The 20321-nt window shown below is 38.8% G+C and overlaps 1 protein-coding gene across 1 annotated transcript; it reads right to left on the bottom strand.

Annotated features, from left to right (window-relative positions):
• Window positions 1-34: 34 nt before the first annotated feature.
• LOC109415271 (zinc finger protein 250) lies at window positions 35-19682 on the bottom strand. Its single transcript, XM_019689149.3, has 3 exons — window positions 19411-19682; window positions 18616-19348; window positions 35-529 (listed from the first exon to the last, which is right to left on the bottom strand). Exons 1-3 carry the CDS (start codon window positions 19443-19445, stop codon window positions 128-130), a joined length of 1170 nt encoding a protein of 389 aa, XP_019544694.3. The 5' UTR covers window positions 19446-19682; the 3' UTR covers window positions 35-127.
• Window positions 19683-20321: the final 639 nt, after the last annotated feature.

Below are 20321 nucleotides of genomic sequence, written 5' to 3'. Positions count from 1 at the left end.
TAAGGAGAATGTTCTTTCTTCCGGTAAAATCCGATTCACAATGAATCGCACATTTTATTCGACACACATCAAGAGAAAAAAAGCCAGAGATTCAAACACTCACCACTTCCGGAACACCCCCGCACCATCATTGCACATCCTCCTTCGAGCTGGCCTGTATCTCGTCCAGGTACGTCTGGCCGCAGAACTCACACCGATTGGCGTCGCCCAGATTCCGCTCGTGGAACATCGTCTTGTGTTGCTTCAGGTGCGACTTGGTCCGGAACCATTCGCCGCAGTGGTTACACGCGTACGGAATCTGCCCGAGATGGGCGACCAGGATGTGGTACTGCAGGAGGCGTCGCTTGTCGAATGGTTTGGTGCACACCGAACAGCTGAACGTTTCCTGCGGCGGGTCGTTCCAGTGGTACTCCTGGATGTGTACCAGCAGGGCCTGGTAGGGCGAGAACGTGACGGCACATTTCTCGCACACGTGGATACCGTCGACCTGCGCGGAACTCTTGGAACTGTGTGAGGCACTCGTGTGCATCTGCAAAAGAGAGACGAAAAATGAAACTGAGGATGAGAAAGAGCTCATGTTTTGAATGACAGATTTCGATGACCGAAACAAAAGTATAAATACGTTCTTAATTCTTCGGAAATGCGAAATGATGTACGGTACTGACGTCTGCCTCAGTACGATACAGAGCAACTACAAGGGCTAAGATTCTAAGGGCCGATTTCTTCACCTTGGCTTAACTGGTAAGCCAGGCTTACCCATATAGTTAAACCTGGTTTAACGAAGCCAGGGTGAAATAATCGCCCCTAAGGGGTTAAGGGAGTTTTATCAGAAGAGCTACGCGATATACGTTGGAAACTATAGTTTTCTTTGGAAGAATTTCTGCAGAAGGAGCTAGGACAATTTCTGTAGGACCCCCTGAGAATCTTTGTGCTGGAATCCTTTGGGGATGAATGTGTTCAACCTTGTAGAATTATCAGAAGGTAAACTTTGAAAAATCTCTGAATGAACCTTTGTGAAGTAGCTTGACAAAATCCTTGAAAAAAAAATACTTACTGGAATTTCCTAAAGGATTGTTGAATAGATTGTGGGAGTGGGCTTGAAAAAAATCACCTGGAGGAATTCCTGAAGAAGTCCCTGCAAATATAACTAAAGAAATGCTTGAACAAACTCTTAAGAAATCATTGAGATGACGTTTAGAAAAACCGTCTGATGGTCTGATGCTTGATGGACTACAACTCGTAGCGGTGTAGTCAGCTTCGCCGGAAAACCACGTTCGATCATAATCTGCCATAACTCGCTTCTCTTCACTAAATCGTACGCCGCCTTGAAATTAATAAACAGATGATGGGTCTGCATTTCTGCAAGTTGTACTACCGAAATTTATCGGGAATCTGTCGCAGGATGAACATCTGATCAGTAGTTGATCGGCCCTCACGAAAACCCGCCTGACATTCGCCGACGAAGGACTCCTCAATCGGCCTCCGGACAAAATTGTGTACGCTGAATTGAGAAGTGTTATTCCTCTGTAATTCGTGTACTCCTCCAGTCGATGCCCTTTTTGTATAGAGGGCAAATGGGACCATTCAACCAACTAACAGGCAGTTCTTCCTCTTCCCATTATTCAATATAATACGGTGTAAGAGTTGATACACCCTGATGATATCCTCGCTGCCACACTGCTATATATAAATTGCATAGAAAATGACCCGTTTTGTTTTACTCCAGACAAGGCTTGATAATTGTGCCACAAGAAACCTTACCCAATAGTGGTTTCGCAGCGCGGTGTCACGAACACTAATGCAAATCTACTGGTTGAAAATATGCCCATTTGATTTTGCAGGGAACAGCTGATCTTTGTTTACTATTTTCAACCAGTAACTCAAGTTGTGTTCGTGTAATGCAGCGTGTACTTACTAGTGTGGGACATAAAATAAATTCCAGTTCCTGTATGATTTTTGGATGCCTATTAGGTCCAGTATTAACTGTACAAAATTTCAGCGCGATTGGTGAAACTATATTTTAGCGCCAACGATTTCAATTTTACATGGGATTTAGTATGGGAAAAGTTTGTTTTACAATCAAAAATTTGGCGGAGCGTCATGTTGATCTCTAAAAATAAATGAACCCACTTACCTCCTAGAACGGATTACAATAAAACTTTTGTTCGAAGACCGCAAAGCGATCCGACGTTTGTGCAAAAAGTTATTTAGCAAAAACAATTCGCCCCCACAACGAGTGGCTCATTGCATAGTTTTTTCTAGCAGCACTGCAAGCATCCGCCTGCTGCTATGTGTGTGCGACAAATGCACGGCGTGTTGATTGGCGTCGGTCGCGGCGGTGCACCGCCGTGTGGACAATCAAAGGGGTGACGACGGACTGTATGCTGCATCAGACAAATACGTCCTTTTGAAACATTACGCTTGTATTCAAACATCCATCAGAGCTCCAACAGATCATGAAAAATGATTGGTCCACTTCACTGAAATCATAGGCATCATTCAAAAAGAAATCCTTACGCATGACGTCCGCTTTTCTCTAGGATGCTGTGCGGTCCCCACACCTGATGTGGGCTGTCAGAGGTGTGGCGAAGGAAAACTTGTCGATATTATATGCAAACGTGGCGTCGTTCACTGAAAACCATTGCATTTCAATGAAAGAGTCAACTCGTTCCGTCGTCACCCCTTTGATTGTCCACACGGCGGTGCACCGCCGCGACCGACGCCAATCAACACGCCGTGCATTTGTCGCACACACATAGCAGCAGGCGGATGCTTGCAGTGCTGCTAGAAAAAACTATGCAATGAGCCACTCGTTGTGGGGGCGAATTGTTTTTGCTAAATAACTTTTTTCACAAACGTCGGATCGCTTTGCGGTCTTCGAACAAAAGTTTTATTGTAATCCGTTCTAGGAGGTAAGTGGGTTCATTTATTTTTAGAGATCAACATGACGCTCCGCCAAATTTTTGATTGTAAAACTAACTTTTCCCATACTAAATCCCATGTAAAATTGAAATCGTTGGCGCTAAAATATAGTTTCACCAATCGCGCTGAAATTTTGTACAGTTAATACTGGACCTAATAGGCATCCAAAAATCATACAGGAAAAAAAATTTTTGTTTCCCTATATAACCGTGTACCAGGCTAGTACTTACACGCAACACTACTAAAAGCAGAAACCACTATTTCATATTGCTGAAAAAGCTTGTGAAACGTCAAACGCAATAATGTTTACATTAATTAATGTTTACGCCAACAGATTCTTCTCCACAGCTTCTAGCTGAAAGAATGTTCTTTAAACGACTACGAAGCGCTGCTGTTTTATGTTTTGGCAACATTACAAAACGTACAGTATAAAAGCAGCTGTTGTAGTGGCTGGGAGTCTTACTCGATTTGCACATCTTCCGTCAAATCTTCCGGCATTGAATTAAAGTGCAATAAAAGCAACCCAAATAATTTCACAGCACAGAGATGGATAGCTGTAAAGAATTTGTGTAGTAGCTATACATCCCGCTTAAAGTTTGTTTTGACAATAATGTTTACATCCGACAAGCCGTGTTGGTAAACCAATAGTTTCTTTATTACAGCTTCTAGCTGTAATGAAATCACATAACGGTCTTTAAAGCGCTGCTGGTTTGGGGATTTGTCAGTATAACGAATTGTGCTATATAGTAGCAGCTATTTTGTTAGTGGGGACTTCTATTCGATTTGTTCAAGTTTTCACATCTTCCGAGAAATCTCCCGGAGTTAGAATAGAGTGGAGTAAAGGCAGCCGCAGTGACAATCAATGGATTTCTGAAAACCGAGTTTGGTAGCTGTATGGTGCTTGTTTTGCAGTCGTGTATTAGCTTATGCTTTATATTTGACTAGCTTCCCTTTTATTCTGCGTTGTCTGCTTTTTTTCGATGGTTGCACAACAGAAAGCAAATGACTGAAGCTTATAGCGCTGAAAATGTTAGTTGGGCAGCTGCTCACGTTCTTGAGAAGCTCGACCGGGAGTTCGTCCTTCCCAGCAGCCTTATCGTTCTTCAGCCCTCTAATGACCATCAAACGCAAAGCTAAATTGCGCAGGTGGTACTTTTCTAAAACAGTAAATTACCAACCCTAGACTGAATTACTAATGCTACAAATGGAAGAAAAGTGAAATTATTGCAGAATCTCCTAACTTTCATGCAATGTATTTGCCAGAAATATGTTATTTTTGCTTCCAAAGTTGAAAATTTTGCGTTGCTTAACCTCACATTTGATCGCCAAATGGCTGTCTTGACCTTGTGTAGCGTTGAAGGTTCCACAACTTGTCCGTCGTCGTCGATTCGAATTCTGTCTGGCGCTATTCCATTCCCACCGTTCAACAATTCCTCGAAGTGCTCTTTTTACCTGGCAGCCACCATTGTTTTGTCTGTCAGCAAGTTTCCTTCACGGTCGTTGCACATGACTAGAGGAGGCGCTGTTTTACTCCGCATGCCATTGAGTTTCGTAAAACCTCCGCATATCATTCTGCTCCATACTTTCTTGCGCCTGAGCAATCACATCAGAAAAACCGTTTGAGGCATTGCAAAAAGAATGCTTGAAGAAATTTCTACAAATAACCTTGATGGAATTCCTAAAGGATTCTGGGTTATTGCAGAAAGGATCATGTGGGATAGCCATAAAGGAATCGATTGTGGAAATCTTATGGAATTCTTGGGAATATTAGCAATCGCAGGGCTGTTACAAAACTGTCGATTTGGAAACCGCAAAATCCGCGCCAAGCCATTTGAAATCCGCGCCGAGGTCATCAAATCCGCGCCAGTACAAAAGCATATGATTTTGATGACTCAAGCTCATAAAAAGCCTGATTTTTTTAATTTTTCGAGCATGTTTTTTGTTGCACTCCTGATGAAGATCATTTCTAATGTTAAAACCGATTTTAATTATTATTGATCCATGCATCTTCCACATCAACCAACAAATGTTGCAAACAGGTAAGTTTTTTTTTTAAACTGGAATAAAAAGTTTTGAATAAATAGTTCTTTGATTGCTGGTCAATCAGGGTGACTACTATTTTACGAGAATGGGATTTCCTGTTCCCTGAAACAGTTCCAAAAATGGAGAATTTTTTGAAATAATTATAACCAATATTATTGTAGAAATCTGTAGTAAGTCTCAGAAGATCGTTCGAGAGAAATGCAAGAAAATTTCCAGATTTTTTGTGAAGATACAAATTGAGTAACTGATTTTAGCGTAATCCATTGATTAAATAAATCACCAATTCCAAAAGAAATAAAATCTAAGGGTAATATTTATTAGAAACATTTCAAAAAAAAGTCAGGCAAATGTTCTCACCTTTGAGCAAAAGCTATGTAGAGAAGTATTAATTTATTAAAAATTTAAGATAAGAGTTTCTGCCCATACCACGACCTTGGAAATTCAGTTAAGATTTCAGCAAGAATGTCCTGCATCGGATTCCAAAAGCTTCATGTTTTCATGTAAAAAAATCTTCCACAATTCTACCAAGAAACCCTTTGTTAACTGTGCTTGCTACTCCCCTCTCAACGAATGCTCCGATTGGAAATCAAAGATAAATTTTACCATGACAACAGAAGTTTATTTTTAGGATAATTCTACCATAGTTTTCAACAAAAATCGATTCGACAAAAGATCTACAAGCAACAGAGTCAACTACAAAACCAATGATTTTCTATACGAGATTCTTCTAATTCAATCAAAAGTTTATCCAGTGAGAAAGTTTATCCAAAATTTGCAAATTCCATAAAAAATAGATTTCACAATTACCAAGAAGCTTTAGGAATTTATGCAGGAATCTTGCCATGATTCAGTGTTTTCCGAACCTCAGACATTACTAAATAAGTTCCGTCCAAAAAATTCAATCCAAAAATTTAGCCGGGTTAAGACAGAAATGACTTCAAGAGGTTGACTACGAAATTCAGAAGAGGAACTTCCCTGTTTTCAAAAATTGAACGTTCAGTGCAGTGCAACTTATTTAGCACTCCAAGCTAGCGACTAGTAACATCATTTTTACTCAATCACAAAATTCATAACTCCAATATGGAAATGTTCTTTATTTATTCTGATTGTGTTGAGCTACATGTCTACATATTTGATGTAAGTGCATTTGAAAACCATTTCCGCAAAAACCGCGCCTAAATTAGCAAAAACGCGCCAAATCCGCGCGAAACGCAAAAACCGCGAAAAACGCAAAATCCGCGCCACCTGTAACAGTCCTGCAATCGCTTGGGCAACTTTTGAAGGAAATCTTGGAGGAATTTGTAACGAAGTCCTTGAAGTTATTCCTAGATGAATCGTAAATGATATCCCAGAAAGAGTTCTTGGAGTTTCACACTTAATTCTTGATGAAATCGTTATTGTCGCGCTTATCTTTTATTAGAGTCCTGCGGCGGTCGTACGCTCGCAAGGCATACCGCCGCATGACAGTCGCAAGGCAAAACAAAAGAAAAAGTGTTCCCGCCAAAAACAAAGCACGTGGATTTCGTGACGTGACAGATGTTTTTGAACAGTGTCGAAAAAATTCAGCACAATGATGTTCAATTTGTGTGAAAACGAGCATAAATAAACAAACACAGTTACCCATAGACACGAGGCCGAGAATGAACATGACAAAGAGAGACGAGACAATGAAAGCGGCGTCTTGTGGTGTCATCCACTGTAATTGAAGTTCAGTTCAGCTGAACTTCAGCTCGATGAATTCGAATATGAATTGAAATTGATTTATTATGGTTTAGGCATACAAATACCGATATGTTACCTTAATTCAATGCATTATAGTTACTTTTGGTGAGTGATGCAAAACAACTGCGTTTTTTTGCTTCTGCATCGTGCTTAATTAAAAATAATCAGTTGAAATTGAAAATACTGACTTTGAGTATCAGTAGGTGATTGAAGTTCAGCAGACAGCGGTCAAAAGAATTTCGAAAGCATACATTTTTGAGAATGCCGCTCGGGTTGTCAAGACGACTATCAAAACAAAAACAAATCAACGACGCTGGCGCTGCTGGGCGTCGGTGGAGACGACCGTATTTTGACAATTGTCGTCACTGTTTTTGAATGTATTTGTGGCGAACGGCAAGAGTGGCTCAGTGGAATGAGTGTTCTTGCTGTCAAACCCCATATAACGGAATTATATACTTTTAAATCTGGTGACGCTGTTATGATTAGTGACTGTCGCGCTAATATCAGAAGCCAGAGGCAGATAATCGACATATTCTGATTTTTCTTGAGAGGCATAATAAAAATATTTCTTAGAAATTTCGTGAAGGAAATCCGACCGAAATTGCTGTTATCGCCAAAGAAATCTTTGAAGGTATAAATAGAAAAAATCCTGATTGAAACCTTGGAAGAATGGGAAGAATACATAAAGGATTCATTGAAGAAACTGCAGTAGAATTTCTTGGAGGAATTTCTCTGAGAATGGTCCTTTTTCTAAATTTCTGAAGATATTCATTGGACGAATTCCTAAACTCTTTAAAGGCTTATTGGAGTAATTTCTAAAGCATTTTTAGCAAAAAACACTCAAAGGATTCTCTAGAGGAAATCCTACAGAATTTCTTGGAGGAATTTGCGCAAAAATCTTCGAAAAAATCTTGCAGGAGTAATTGTAGAAATATATAAAGAAATCCTTACACTGAAGATTTCCTGAAGAATTTCTTGTCCAAAATTATTAGTAAAATGCCTGGGGAAATCATGTATGGAAGTTCTAATGGAATACTTAGAGAATTGCTTGAAGAAATCAGTTTATGAAATTCTAAGAGAATACTTGAATAAGCTTTGAACGATTTTTTGGAGAAAGCGCAAGAGGATTTATTGGATGAACTACTGAAATAAATCATTAATTTTGTCCCTTTTATCAGAGGTTAGAACGAATGATAACAAACAAAAGAAATTCTTGACTGAGATGCTAGATGGAAATTTAGAATGTTTTTTCAAAAGGTTTCACGAAAGAATTTTGAAAGAGTCTTCTCAAAAAATCGCAATAGAAATTTTTGAAAGAGTTCCTCGAGGAATGCTAGCGAAAATTCCTGAAGAAGTCTTTGAGGAAACTCCTAGAGTAGATGTATATTAAAGAATTCTTTGGAGGCATTCCCGAAGCATGTGTCGAAAAAATTCTTGAAGATTTTCTTAGAGGAACTTCTGTAGGAATCCTTGGAGGAATTTATGAAAGAATTCTTAAAAGAAATCTTCAAAAGAATGTCTTAAGAAATCTTTAAAAGAATATTTGTGTTGTATAAAACATTGACCTTCCGGATGTTCTATACGGTCAAGAGACTTGTACGTTGGAGAAAGTGGATCGACGAGCATTTGACGTCTTATAACACCAATCACTCTGACTAGTCTAGCTTTATCTGTTTTGATCCTAGGTTTTACTTGATTGTTACAAGTCTTTGAAAATCTATGAGCCTTCTTACTCGTCTAACCACTAAATTGAAATCTTCTGTACTCATTGATTATTTTCTAATGCTGGAAACTCTATAATAAGCAAAGTAATACTCCTGAACTCTTCGAGTTTTAGATATTTATGTTATATGACATACATGAGAAGACTTCCGGTCAATTTGTTTGTTCATCATCCACTTGAAAACTTGATAACTTTAAAAAAAACCCGATTTAATCCACCTATGGTGAACAGAACCCTTCTTACACTTATTAAAATTATTGTTGTATTAGGCGATTTAGTGAGTTTTTGGAGGCAAAGTGTACAGGCCGCGTTTTCATTCGGTCGTCGTCGTCTATTTGACTGCTCATCTTCGTACGGGGTGATTTAGTGAGTTTTTGGAGGAAAAGTTTACAGGCCGCGTTTTCATTCGGTCGTCGTCGTCGTCGTCTATTTGACTGCTCATCTTCGTACGGGGTGATTTAGTGAGTTTTTGGAGGCAAAGTTTACAGGCCGCGTTTTCATTCGGTCGTCGTCGTCGTCTATTTGACTGCTCATCTTCGTACAGGGCGATTTATGATACGATAAATGCAACAAACAACATTTTTTTTGCGATTTTAGTCAACAGACATTGAAATGTTCGTCACGTCAAGTGTCGGCCCAAGTTCCAAAGCCACGTTGGTTCAAATCACTTTATTTTCTCTTTCGTTAATTTTCGCACTTCGAAAACTATCTGAATGGTTCGTCATCTTCGATGTCGGCATGTGTTTTGTTTTAGTCCAAATGAAAATAAGTGGTTTGATATTAATAGGGTTGCATGAATCACTCCACTTACCAAAGTGAACTCATATCATGCGCCCTTTCCCCTCCCCACTAACAAAAGGTCCTTCCCATGACAGACGTGGAGACGCAGAGGTGATCTCGGTCTTTAGTAAGCAACGCACGTCATAATAACATTCCTTTCCTTCCTCGATGACCGTAAGGACGTGGCCGGCGCCGTTATTGACCTAATAAAGTTTGGAATTCTCGAAGATGCACATTGAGGACGGTAAGCTACTCCCAAGCTCCGTCTGTTGGTTCCTTGTGCAACTTCGATTGTTCTGGTCAATCACGGAGTAGCAACTACGAATAGTACGGTCATCTATGCTCATGCTCATGCTTATTAAAATTATTGTTGTATTATTTGTATTTAACATATTTATTTTGTCTAATAGACTAAAAGTTCTAGAAAATATTGTGAATTTGGCATCTAGTGGATTGGTTTCCAAAAAGCATCATGGACCATGGACTAAACTACCAGAAATGCCAGATACCTCATAGAATCTTGTATGGAATGTTTAAAAAATAGCTTACATATTCTGGAATATTGTATCTTTTGTTAACTGCCAAAAGATCTTGAATCGATTAACAAATGGGTAAGAAAATCAGCGAGATACACTTTGTCTAATATCTCTTAATCAGTCGATTAAATTAGATCCGAAGTACTTGGTATTCATGGTCGTGGTGTAGAAAAGACAAAAATTATATATCTACTAAATTAATCAGTTTTGGCATTAGCTAATTATTTTGGCTGTCCGATTCTTGCATTTTTCCCACAATATATAAATTCAAAGCTTTCATTTAACATATTGTTAGTTTTCATAGAATTCCTGTGTATTTGTAATTTGTTATTTATAATTTTGTTGAAAACAATAACCTGCTAGTATACACTTTGTATGAGGTCAGCATTATTAAAAAAAAAAAAATACTCAAATTATTAAAAAAAAAAAGAATTTATTGAAATATTCTTCGTAAGATATCTCAGTAATCAAATGTCAAATCGAAATAAAATTTGAGGGCCTTTTACAAGGATATTGTAGCTTTCATTTAGTGCTTAGAGAACCCAAATCGGTTGACAGACGGCTGAGATATTTATTATGGTACCCTTGGTCAAAAATCTCCCAAAAAGTTAACCTGTATTACTCCCAAGTACTCTTTGAAAGATATCTCGGTAACCAAATGTCCAATCCTAATGAAATTGTATAGAGTTCTACTAGAATGTTGTAGCTTTCATTTGGTGCAAGAAGAACCGAAATCGGTTGACAGACGGCTAAGATATTTATTATGATACACTTGGTAAAAAATCTCAAAAGGTTTAGTTGTATAAATCCGAAGTACTCTTCGAAAGATATCTCTGTAACCAAATGTCTAATCGAAATAAAATTTCTGGGCGATCTACTAGGATGCTGTAGCTTTCATTTTATGCCAACAGAACCCAAATCGATTGACTAACGGCCGAAATATTTATTATGATACACTTGGTAAAAAATATTAAAAAGTCTAGATGTATGACTCACAAGTACTCTTCGAGAGAAATCTCGGTAACCAAACGTCCAATCGAAAAAAAATTCAATAGCGTTCTTCTAGGATGTAGTAGCTTTCATTTGCTTCCAAGAGAACTCAAATCGGTCAACAGACGGCTGAGAACCGTGAGTGACATTTTTTTGTAACATACATACACACACACATACACACACACGCACATACAGACATTTGCTCAATTCGTCGAGCTGAGTTGATTGGTATATGTGACTCGGCCCTGCGGGCCTCGGATCGAAAGTCGGTTTTCCAAGCGGTATTTATACCCTTCTTATGGGTGTAAGAAGGGTAAAAAAGGCTTTTCCTACATACATTCCGTGATATTTTTGCTACTGTTTATTAAGCTCAAATATTACAAAGAGATAGTAACTTTTATACATTTGATGCAATTGCATTTTCATGCAGAGCTCCTTGAGAAACCAAATTTGATCATAAAAAAAGGCTTTTCCTACATACATTCCGTGATATTTTTGCTACTGTTTATTAAGCTCAAATATTACAAAGAGATAGTAGCTTTTATGTATTTGATGCAATTGCATTTTCATGCAGAGCTCCTTGAGAAACCAAATTTGATCATAAAAAAAGGTTTTTCCTACATACATTCCGTGATATTTTTGCTACTGTTTATTAAGCTCAAATATTACAAAGAGATAGTAGCTTTTATATATTTGATGCAATTGCATTTTCATGCAGAGCTCCTTGAGAAACCAAATTTGATCATAAAAAAAGGCTTTTCCTACATACATTCCGTGATATTTTTGCTACTGTTTATTAAGCTCAAATATTACAAAGAGATAGTAGCTTTTATGTATTTGTTGCAATTGCATTTTCATGTAGAGCTCCTTGAGAAACCAAATATGATCATAAAAAATCTGTTGACAAACGTCTGAGAAATGTATTATGATACATTTTATCAAAAATCTCTCAAAAGCGTAAATTTCATTACTCCTTAGTACTCGTGGAAAGATATCTCGGAAACAAAATGTCCAAACGGCATGAAATTTAATAGCATACTACTTGGATGCTGTAGCTTTCATTTGATGCTGAGAGAACTCAAATCGATTGCACACGGCTGATTCATTTATTATGAAGCATTTTGTCAAAGACCTCTTAAAAAGTTAAGTTGTATTACTCCAAAGTACTCCCCGAAAGATATCTCGGTTACAAAATGTCCAATCGGAATGAAATTCAAAAGCGTTCTTCTAGGGTGCAGTAGCTTTCGTTTCGGGCCTTAAGAACCCGAATCGGTTGATAGACGGCTGAGAAATTTATGGTGATACACTTTGTCAAAAATATCTAAAATAATTAAGTTGTACTACTCCCTAGCACTCTTTGAAAGATATCTCGGTAACCGAACGTCCAATCAAAATAAAATTCAATAGCGTTCTACTAGGATGTAGTAGCTTTCATTTGCTTCCAAGAGAACTCAAATCGGTCAACAGATGGCTGAGAACCGTGAGTGACATTTTTTTGTAACATACATACACACACACATACACACACACACACATACACACACACGCACATACAGACATTTGCTCAATTCGTCGAGCTGAGTTGATTGGTATATGTGACTCGGCCCTGCGGGCCTCGGATCGAAAGTCGGTTTTCCAAGCGGTATTTATACCCTTCTTATGGGTGTAAGAAGGGTAAAAATCTGTTGACAAACGTCTGAGAAATGTATTATGATACATTTTATCAAAAATCTCTCAAAAGCGTAAATTTCATTACTCCTTAGTACTCGTGGAAAGATATCTCGGAAACAAAATGTCCAAACGGCATGAAATTTAATAGCATACTACTTGGATGCTGTAGCTTTCATTTGATGCTGAGAGAACTCAAATCGATTGCACACGGCTGATTCATTTATTATGAAGCATTTTGTCAAAGACCTCTTAAAAAGTTAAGTTGTATTACTCCAAAGTACTCCCCGAAAGATATCTCGGTTACAAAATGTCCAATCGGAATGAAATTCAAAAGCGTTCTTCTAGGGTGCAGTAGCTTTCGTTTCGGGCCTTAAGAACCCGAATCGGTTGATAGACGGCTGAGAAATTTATGGTGATACACTTTGTCAAAAATATCTAAAATAATTAAGTTGTACTACTCCCTAGCACTCTTTGAAAGATATCTCGGTAACCGAACGTCCAATCAAAATAAAATTCAATAGCGTTCTACTAGGATGTAGTAGCTTTCATTTGCTTCCAAGAGAACTCAAATCGGTCAACAGATGGCTGAGAACCGTGAGTGACATTTTTTTGTAACATACATACACACACACATACATACACACACACATACACACACACGCACATACAGACATTTGCTCAATTCGTCGAGCTGAGTTGATTGGTATATGTGACTCGGCCCTGCGGGCCTCGGATCGAAAGTCGGTTTTCCAAGCGGTATTTATACCCTTCTTATGGGTGTAAGAAGGGTAAAAATCTGTTGACAAACGTCTGAGAAATGTATTATGATACATTTTATCAAAAATCTCTCAAAAGCGTAAATTTCATTACTCCTTAGTACTCGTGGAAAGATATCTCGGAAACAAAATGTCCAAACGGCATGAAATTTAATAGCATACTACTTGGATGCTGTAGCTTTCATTTGATGCTGAGAGAACTCAAATCGATTGCACACGGCTGATTCATTTATTATGAAGCATTTTGTCAAAGACCTCTTAAAAAGTTAAGTTGTATTACTCCAAAGTACTCCCCGAAAGATATCTCGGTTACAAAATGTCCAATCGGAATGAAATTCAAAAGCGTTCTTCTAGGGTGCAGTAGCTTTCGTTTCGGGCCTTAAGAACCCGAATCGGTTGATAGACGGCTGAGAAATTTATGGTGATACACTTTGTCAAAAATATCTAAAATAATTAAGTTGTACTACTCCCTAGCACTCTTTGAAAGATATCTCGGTAACCGAACGTCCAATCAAAATAAAATTCAATAGCGTTCTACTAGGATGTAGTAGCTTTCATTTGCTTCCAAGAGAACTCAAATCGGTCAACAGATGGCTGAGAACCGTGAGTGACATTTTTTTGTAACATACATACACACACATACACACACACACACATACACACACACGCACATACAGACATTTGCTCAATTCGTCGAGCTGAGTTGATTGGTATATGTGACTCGGCCCTGCGGGCCTCGGATCGAAAGTCGGTTTTCCAAGCGGTATTTATACCCTTCTTATGGGTGTAAGAAGGGTAAAAATCTGTTGACAAACGTCTGAGAAATGTATTATGATACATTTTATCAAAAATCTCTCAAAAGCGTAAATTTCATTACTCCTTAGTACTCGTGGAAAGATATCTCGGAAACAAAATGTCCAAACGGCATGAAATTTAATAGCATACTACTTGGATGCTGTAGCTTTCATTTGATGCTGAGAGAACTCAAATCGATTGCACACGGCTGATTCATTTATTATGAAGCATTTTGTCAAAGACCTCTTAAAAAGTTAAGTTGTATTACTCCAAAGTACTCCCCGAAAGATATCTCGGTTACAAAATGTCCAATCGGAATGAAATTCAAAAGCGTTCTTCTAGGGTGCAGTAGCTTTCGTTTCGGGCCTTAAGAACCCGAATCGGTTGATAGACGGCTGAGAAATTTATGGTGATACACTTTGTCAAAAATATCTAAAATAATTAAGTTGTACTACTCCCTAGCACTCTTTGAAAGATATCTCGGTAACCGAACGTCCAATCAAAATAAAATTCAATAGCGTTCTACTAGGATGTAGTAGCTTTCATTTGCTTCCAAGAGAACTCAAATCGGTCAACAGATGGCTGAGAACCGTGAGTGACATTTTTTTGTAACATACATACACACACACATACACACACACACACATACACACACACGCACATACAGACATTTGCTCAATTCGTCGAGCTGAGTTGATTGGTATATGTGACTCGGCCCTGCGGGCCTCGGATCGAAAGTCGGTTTTCCAAGCGGTATTTATACCCTTCTTATGGGTGTAAGAAGGGTAAAAAGGCTTTTCCTACATACATTCCGTGATATTTTTGCTACTGTTTATTAAGCTCAAATATTACAAAGAGATAGTAGCTTTTATGTATTTGATGCAATTGCATTTTCATGCAGAGCTCCTTGAGAAACCAAATTTGATCATAAAAAAAGGTTTTTCCTACATACATTCCGTGATATTTTTGCTACTGTTTATTAAGCTCAAATATTACAAAGAGATAGTAGCTTTTATATATTTGATGCAATTGCATTTTCATGCAGAGCTCCTTGAGAAACCAAATTTGATCATAAAAAAAAGGCTTTTCCTACATACATTCCGTGATATTTTTGCTACTGTTTATTAAGCTCAAATATTACAAAGAGATAGTAGCTTTTATGTATTTGTTGCAATTGCATTTTCATGTAGAGCTCCTTGAGAAACCAAATATGATCATAAAAAATCTGTTGACAAACGTCTGAGAAATGTATTATGATACATTTTATCAAAAATCTCTCAAAAGCGTAAATTTCATTACTCCTTAGTACTCGTGGAAAGATATCTCGGAAACAAAATGTCCAAACGGCATGAAATTTAATAGCATACTACTTGGATGCTGTAGCTTTCATTTGATGCTGAGAGAACTCAAATCGATTGCACACGGCTGATTCATTTATTATGAAGCATTTTGTCAAAGACCTCTTAAAAAGTTAAGTTGTATTACTCCAAAGTACTCCCCGAAAGATATCTCGGTTACAAAATGTCCAATCGGAATGAAATTCAAAAGCGTTCTTCTAGGGTGCAGTAGCTTTCGTTTCGGGCCTTAAGAACCCGAATCGGTTGATAGACGGCTGAGAAATTTATGGTGATACACTTTGTCAAACATATCTAAAATAATTAAGTTGTACTACTCCCTAGCACTCTTTGAAAGATATCTCGGTAACCGAACGTCCAATCAAAATAAAATTCAATAGCGTTCTACTAGGATGTAGTAGCTTTCATTTGCTTCCAAGAGAACTCAAATCGGTCAACAGATGGCTGAGAACCGTGAGTGACATTTTTTTGTAACATACATACACACACACATACACACACACGCACATACAGACATTTGCTCAATTCGTCGAGCTGAGTTGATTGGTATATGTGACTCGGCCCTGCGGGCCTCGGATCGAAAGTCGGTTTTCCAAGCGGTATTTATACCCTTCTTATGGGTGTAAGAAGGGTAAAAAAGGCTTTTCCTACATACATTCCGTGATATTTTTGCTACTGTTTATTAAGCTCAAATATTACAAAGAGATAGTAACTTTTATACATTTGATGCAATTGCATTTTCATGCAGAGCTCCTTGAGAAACCAAATTTGATCATAAAAAAAGGCTTTTCCTACATACATTCCGTGATATTTTTGCTACTGTTTATTAAGCTCAAATATTACAAAGAGATAGTAGCTTTTATGTATTTGATGCAATTGCATTTTCATGCAGAGCTCCTTGAGAAACCAAATTTGATCATAAAAAAAGGTTTTTCCTACATACATTCCGTGATATTTTTGCTACTGTTTATTAAGCTCAAATATTACAAAGAGATAGTAGCTTTTATATATTTGATGCAATTGCATTTTCATGCAGAGCTCCTTGAGAAACCAAATTTGATCATAAAAAAAGGCTTTTCCTACATACATTCCGTGATATTTTTGCTACTGTTTATTAAGCTCAAATATTACAAAGAGATAGTAGCTTTTATGTATTTGTTGCAATTGCATTTTCATGTAGAGCTCCTTGAGAAACCAAATATGATCATAAAAAATCTGTTGACAAACGTCTGAGAAATGTATTATGATACATTTTATCAAAAATCTCTCAAAAGCGTAAATTTCATTACTCCTTAGTACTCGTGGAAAGATATCTCGGAAACAAAATGTCCAAACGGCATGAAATTTAATAGCATACTACTTGGATGCTGTAGCTTTCATTTGATGCTGAGAGAACTCAAATCGATTGCACACGGCTGATTCATTTATTATGAAGCATTTTGTCAAAGACCTCTTAAAAAGTTAAGTTGTATTACTCCAAAGTACTCCCCGAAAGATATCTCGGTTACAAAATGTCCAATCGGAATGAAATTCAAAAGCGTTCTTCTAGGGTGCAGTAGCTTTCGTTTCGGGCCTTAAGAACCCGAATCGGTTGATAGACGGCTGAGAAATTTATGGTGATACACTTTGTCAAAAATATCTAAAATAATTAAGTTGTACTACTCCCTAGCACTCTTTGAAAGATATCTCGGTAACCGAACGTCCAATCAAAATAAAATTCAATAGCGTTCTACTAGGATGTAGTAGCTTTCATTTGCTTCCAAGAGAACTCAAATCGGTCAACAGATGGCTGAGAACCGTGAGTGACATTTTTTTGTAACATACATACACACACACATACACACACACACACATACACACACACACGCACATACAGACATTTGCTCAATTCGTCGAGCTGAGTTGATTGGTATATGTGACTCGGCCCTGCGGGCCTCGGATCGAAAGTCGGTTTTCCAAGCGGTATTTATACCCTTCTTATGGGTGTAAGAAGGGTAAAAAGGCTTTTCCTACATACATTCCGTGATATTTTTGCTACTGTTTATTAAGCTCAAATATTACAAAGAGATAGTAGCTTTTATGTATTTGATGCAATTGCATTTTCATGCAGAGCTCCTTGAGAAACCAAATTTGATCATAAAAAAAGGTTTTTCCTACATACATTCCGTGATATTTTTGCTACTGTTTATTAAGCTCAAATATTACAAAGAGATAGTAGCTTTTATATATTTGATGCAATTGCATTTTCATGCAGAGCTCCTTGAGAAACCAAATTTGATCATAAAAAAAGGCTTTTCCTACATACATTCCGTGATATTTTTGCTACTGTTTATTAAGCTCAAATATTACAAAGAGATAGTAGCTTTTATGTATTTGTTGCAATTGCATTTTCATGTAGAGCTCCTTGAGAAACCAAATATGATCATAAAAAATCTGTTGACAAACGTCTGAGAAATGTATTATGATACATTTTATCAAAAATCTCTCAAAAGCGTAAATTTCATTACTCCTTAGTACTCGTGGAAAGATATCTCGGAAACAAAATGTCCAAACGGCATGAAATTTAATAGCATACTACTTGGATGCTGTAGCTTTCATTTGATGCTGAGAGAACTCAAATCGATTGCACACGGCTGATTCATTTATTATGAAGCATTTTGTCAAAGACCTCTTAAAAAGTTAAGTTGTATTACTCCAAAGTACTCCCCGAAAGATATCTCGGTTACAAAATGTCCAATCGGAATGAAATTCAAAAGCGTTCTTCTAGGGTGCAGTAGCTTTCGTTTCGGGCCTTAAGAACCCGAATCGGTTGATAGACGGCTGAGAAATTTATGGTGATACACTTTGTCAAAAATATCTAAAATAATTAAGTTGTACTACTCCCTAGCACTCTTTGAAAGATATCTCGGTAACCGAACGTCCAATCAAAATAAAATTCAATAGCGTTCTACTAGGATGTAGTAGCTTTCATTTGCTTCCAAGAGAACTCAAATCGGTCAACAGATGGCTGAGAACCGTGAGTGACATTTTTTTGTAACATACATACACACACACATACACACACACACATACACACACACGCACATACAGACATTTGCTCAATTCGTCGAGCTGAGTTGATTGGTATATGTGACTCGGCCCTGCGGGCCTCGGATCGAAAGTCGGTTTTCCAAGCGGTATTTATACCCTTCTTATGGGTGTAAGAAGGGTAAAAAACTAACTTTTGTTCCGGACACCATATTCTGTCATGCTAGGGATGATCAAATCCCTATTTGCTCTTACTCTTAAGGCTGTCTTACCTGCAGCTGATGGCGCGACTTCTGCTTCACATCGACGAACACACTCGCGCACTGGTCACACTTGAACCGTTCCGCGGAATAGTTCGGCGATGCCTTATCGTGGTACCGATCCTTGTGCCGCGACAGGCCAATCCGATGGCCAAACCCGGCGTCGCATTCGTCACATTTGAAGGCCGGACCTGCGGCCACCGCAACTTCGGCCGCCTCAATCGACGAGTACGCCCGGGTACAGTGCGGACATTTGTACATCTTGGACTCGTCCGGATGCCGCATCCGGAAGTGCTCCACCAGCACGGACAAGCTCTGGAACGCCTCTGAGCAGAACTTGCACCGGTGCCAGCTGTCGTCGGTCAGCACGTACGGCAGGCTGTCGTCATCGCCGAGCAGCGCTTCCGGGTCCGCTTTGATGGCAATCTCTTCCGACACTTCCTCTTCCTCTTCGAGCTGGGGCATGGCAATGGCCGCTGCTTGCAGCAGTGCCAACTCACGCCTTCGCGTTCGGACAAAGTTGTCCAGCTTCTGACATTGGTCCCGGAAGCGCTCGAAGTCTTCCAGCTTCAGCCGACAGTTCCGGCACACGGCGCAGGGTAGATCCTCATCAACCATGAACGTGACTTGGACATTTTTGGCTATGAGGTCGACAAGCGGGTGGCTCGGTTCTCCGGGGTAGATGGGTTCGACCGCGGCACTGGATAGACACAGCCGACAATATGATATTGGATCGTTGCTTGGACTGCGGGAGAAGACCGGATTGTGTGATTCCGAAATCAGAAGTTTCCAAGATGGTGTACTTACATATCTAGCAGGGTGGCCACCGTAGGGACTTCCATCGTCGCTGGTTTGTGGTTTCCGAAAAACCGCAAACAATCTTCGGTATGTTTTGTTTACGCCTTCTCCGACCGTGGTGGTTGGTTCGTTGATGATGCAAAATCGATAATTTGTTTACATGGATGGTGCGGGTGTGCGATGGTGTTGGTGAGGAACAAAGGCTTTGAACAAGGAGGATACACTTGCGGCTTGTGACACACTAGTATGCGTGTTATCATGTGACGTCATTACATGTCTGCTTCATTCGCTGAAACTCCAGCATCTTCGGTTTTATCTAGTAAAAATTACTAAATAGGAGAACAGCTGGCGTTGAGGGTTGAAACTTTCTTCTGTACGAATACACAAAAATTGAAAGCAGCTTTCTTGAGGGTAGCTTCAATGCTGTAATTTTACATTATTTATTTTATTGCACAACTTCCACCCGTTTACTTTCTGCTACAAAGCCGGACCATATTCGCTTAATGGTTTCGTACTCACCGAACCGTGTTGCCAGTTGCACAGATTAATAATAATCACCACAACAATTGGACTTTCGAAGTTACTCTTTTTATCGAGGATCGACGAAATTTGTTGAAAGACTTCTCCAAAACTGCAATTTTCATTCACCGCGCGGAACACTTTGCAGTTTGACATTGGTGCCAGATCATACTTTGGTATAAATGGGAGAACATCTGAGGAATTCTGAACAACACTCCGAACCTTGCTCTGAACACAGTTTTTCTTTCGTTAGATCTCGGCACGGGCACTGATCTGACTTTTTGAAGTCTCAACTTTTTGTCAGTTGCGCGATTGGCCACCATCGCTACTATCTTCAGTCATGAGCATCCATGGTGGTGCAGAGGGCCGAATTGAAAGATCTCCATCCTGGGCGATTGTCC

Source organism: Aedes albopictus, chromosome 1, assembly GCF_035046485.1.
Source record: "Aedes albopictus strain Foshan chromosome 1, AalbF5, whole genome shotgun sequence".
NCBI classification, from domain to species: Eukaryota; Metazoa; Arthropoda; class Insecta; order Diptera; family Culicidae; genus Aedes; species Aedes albopictus.
Note: the sequence above shows the minus strand (reverse complement) of the source record. Positions and strands in the feature narration are given on the sequence as shown.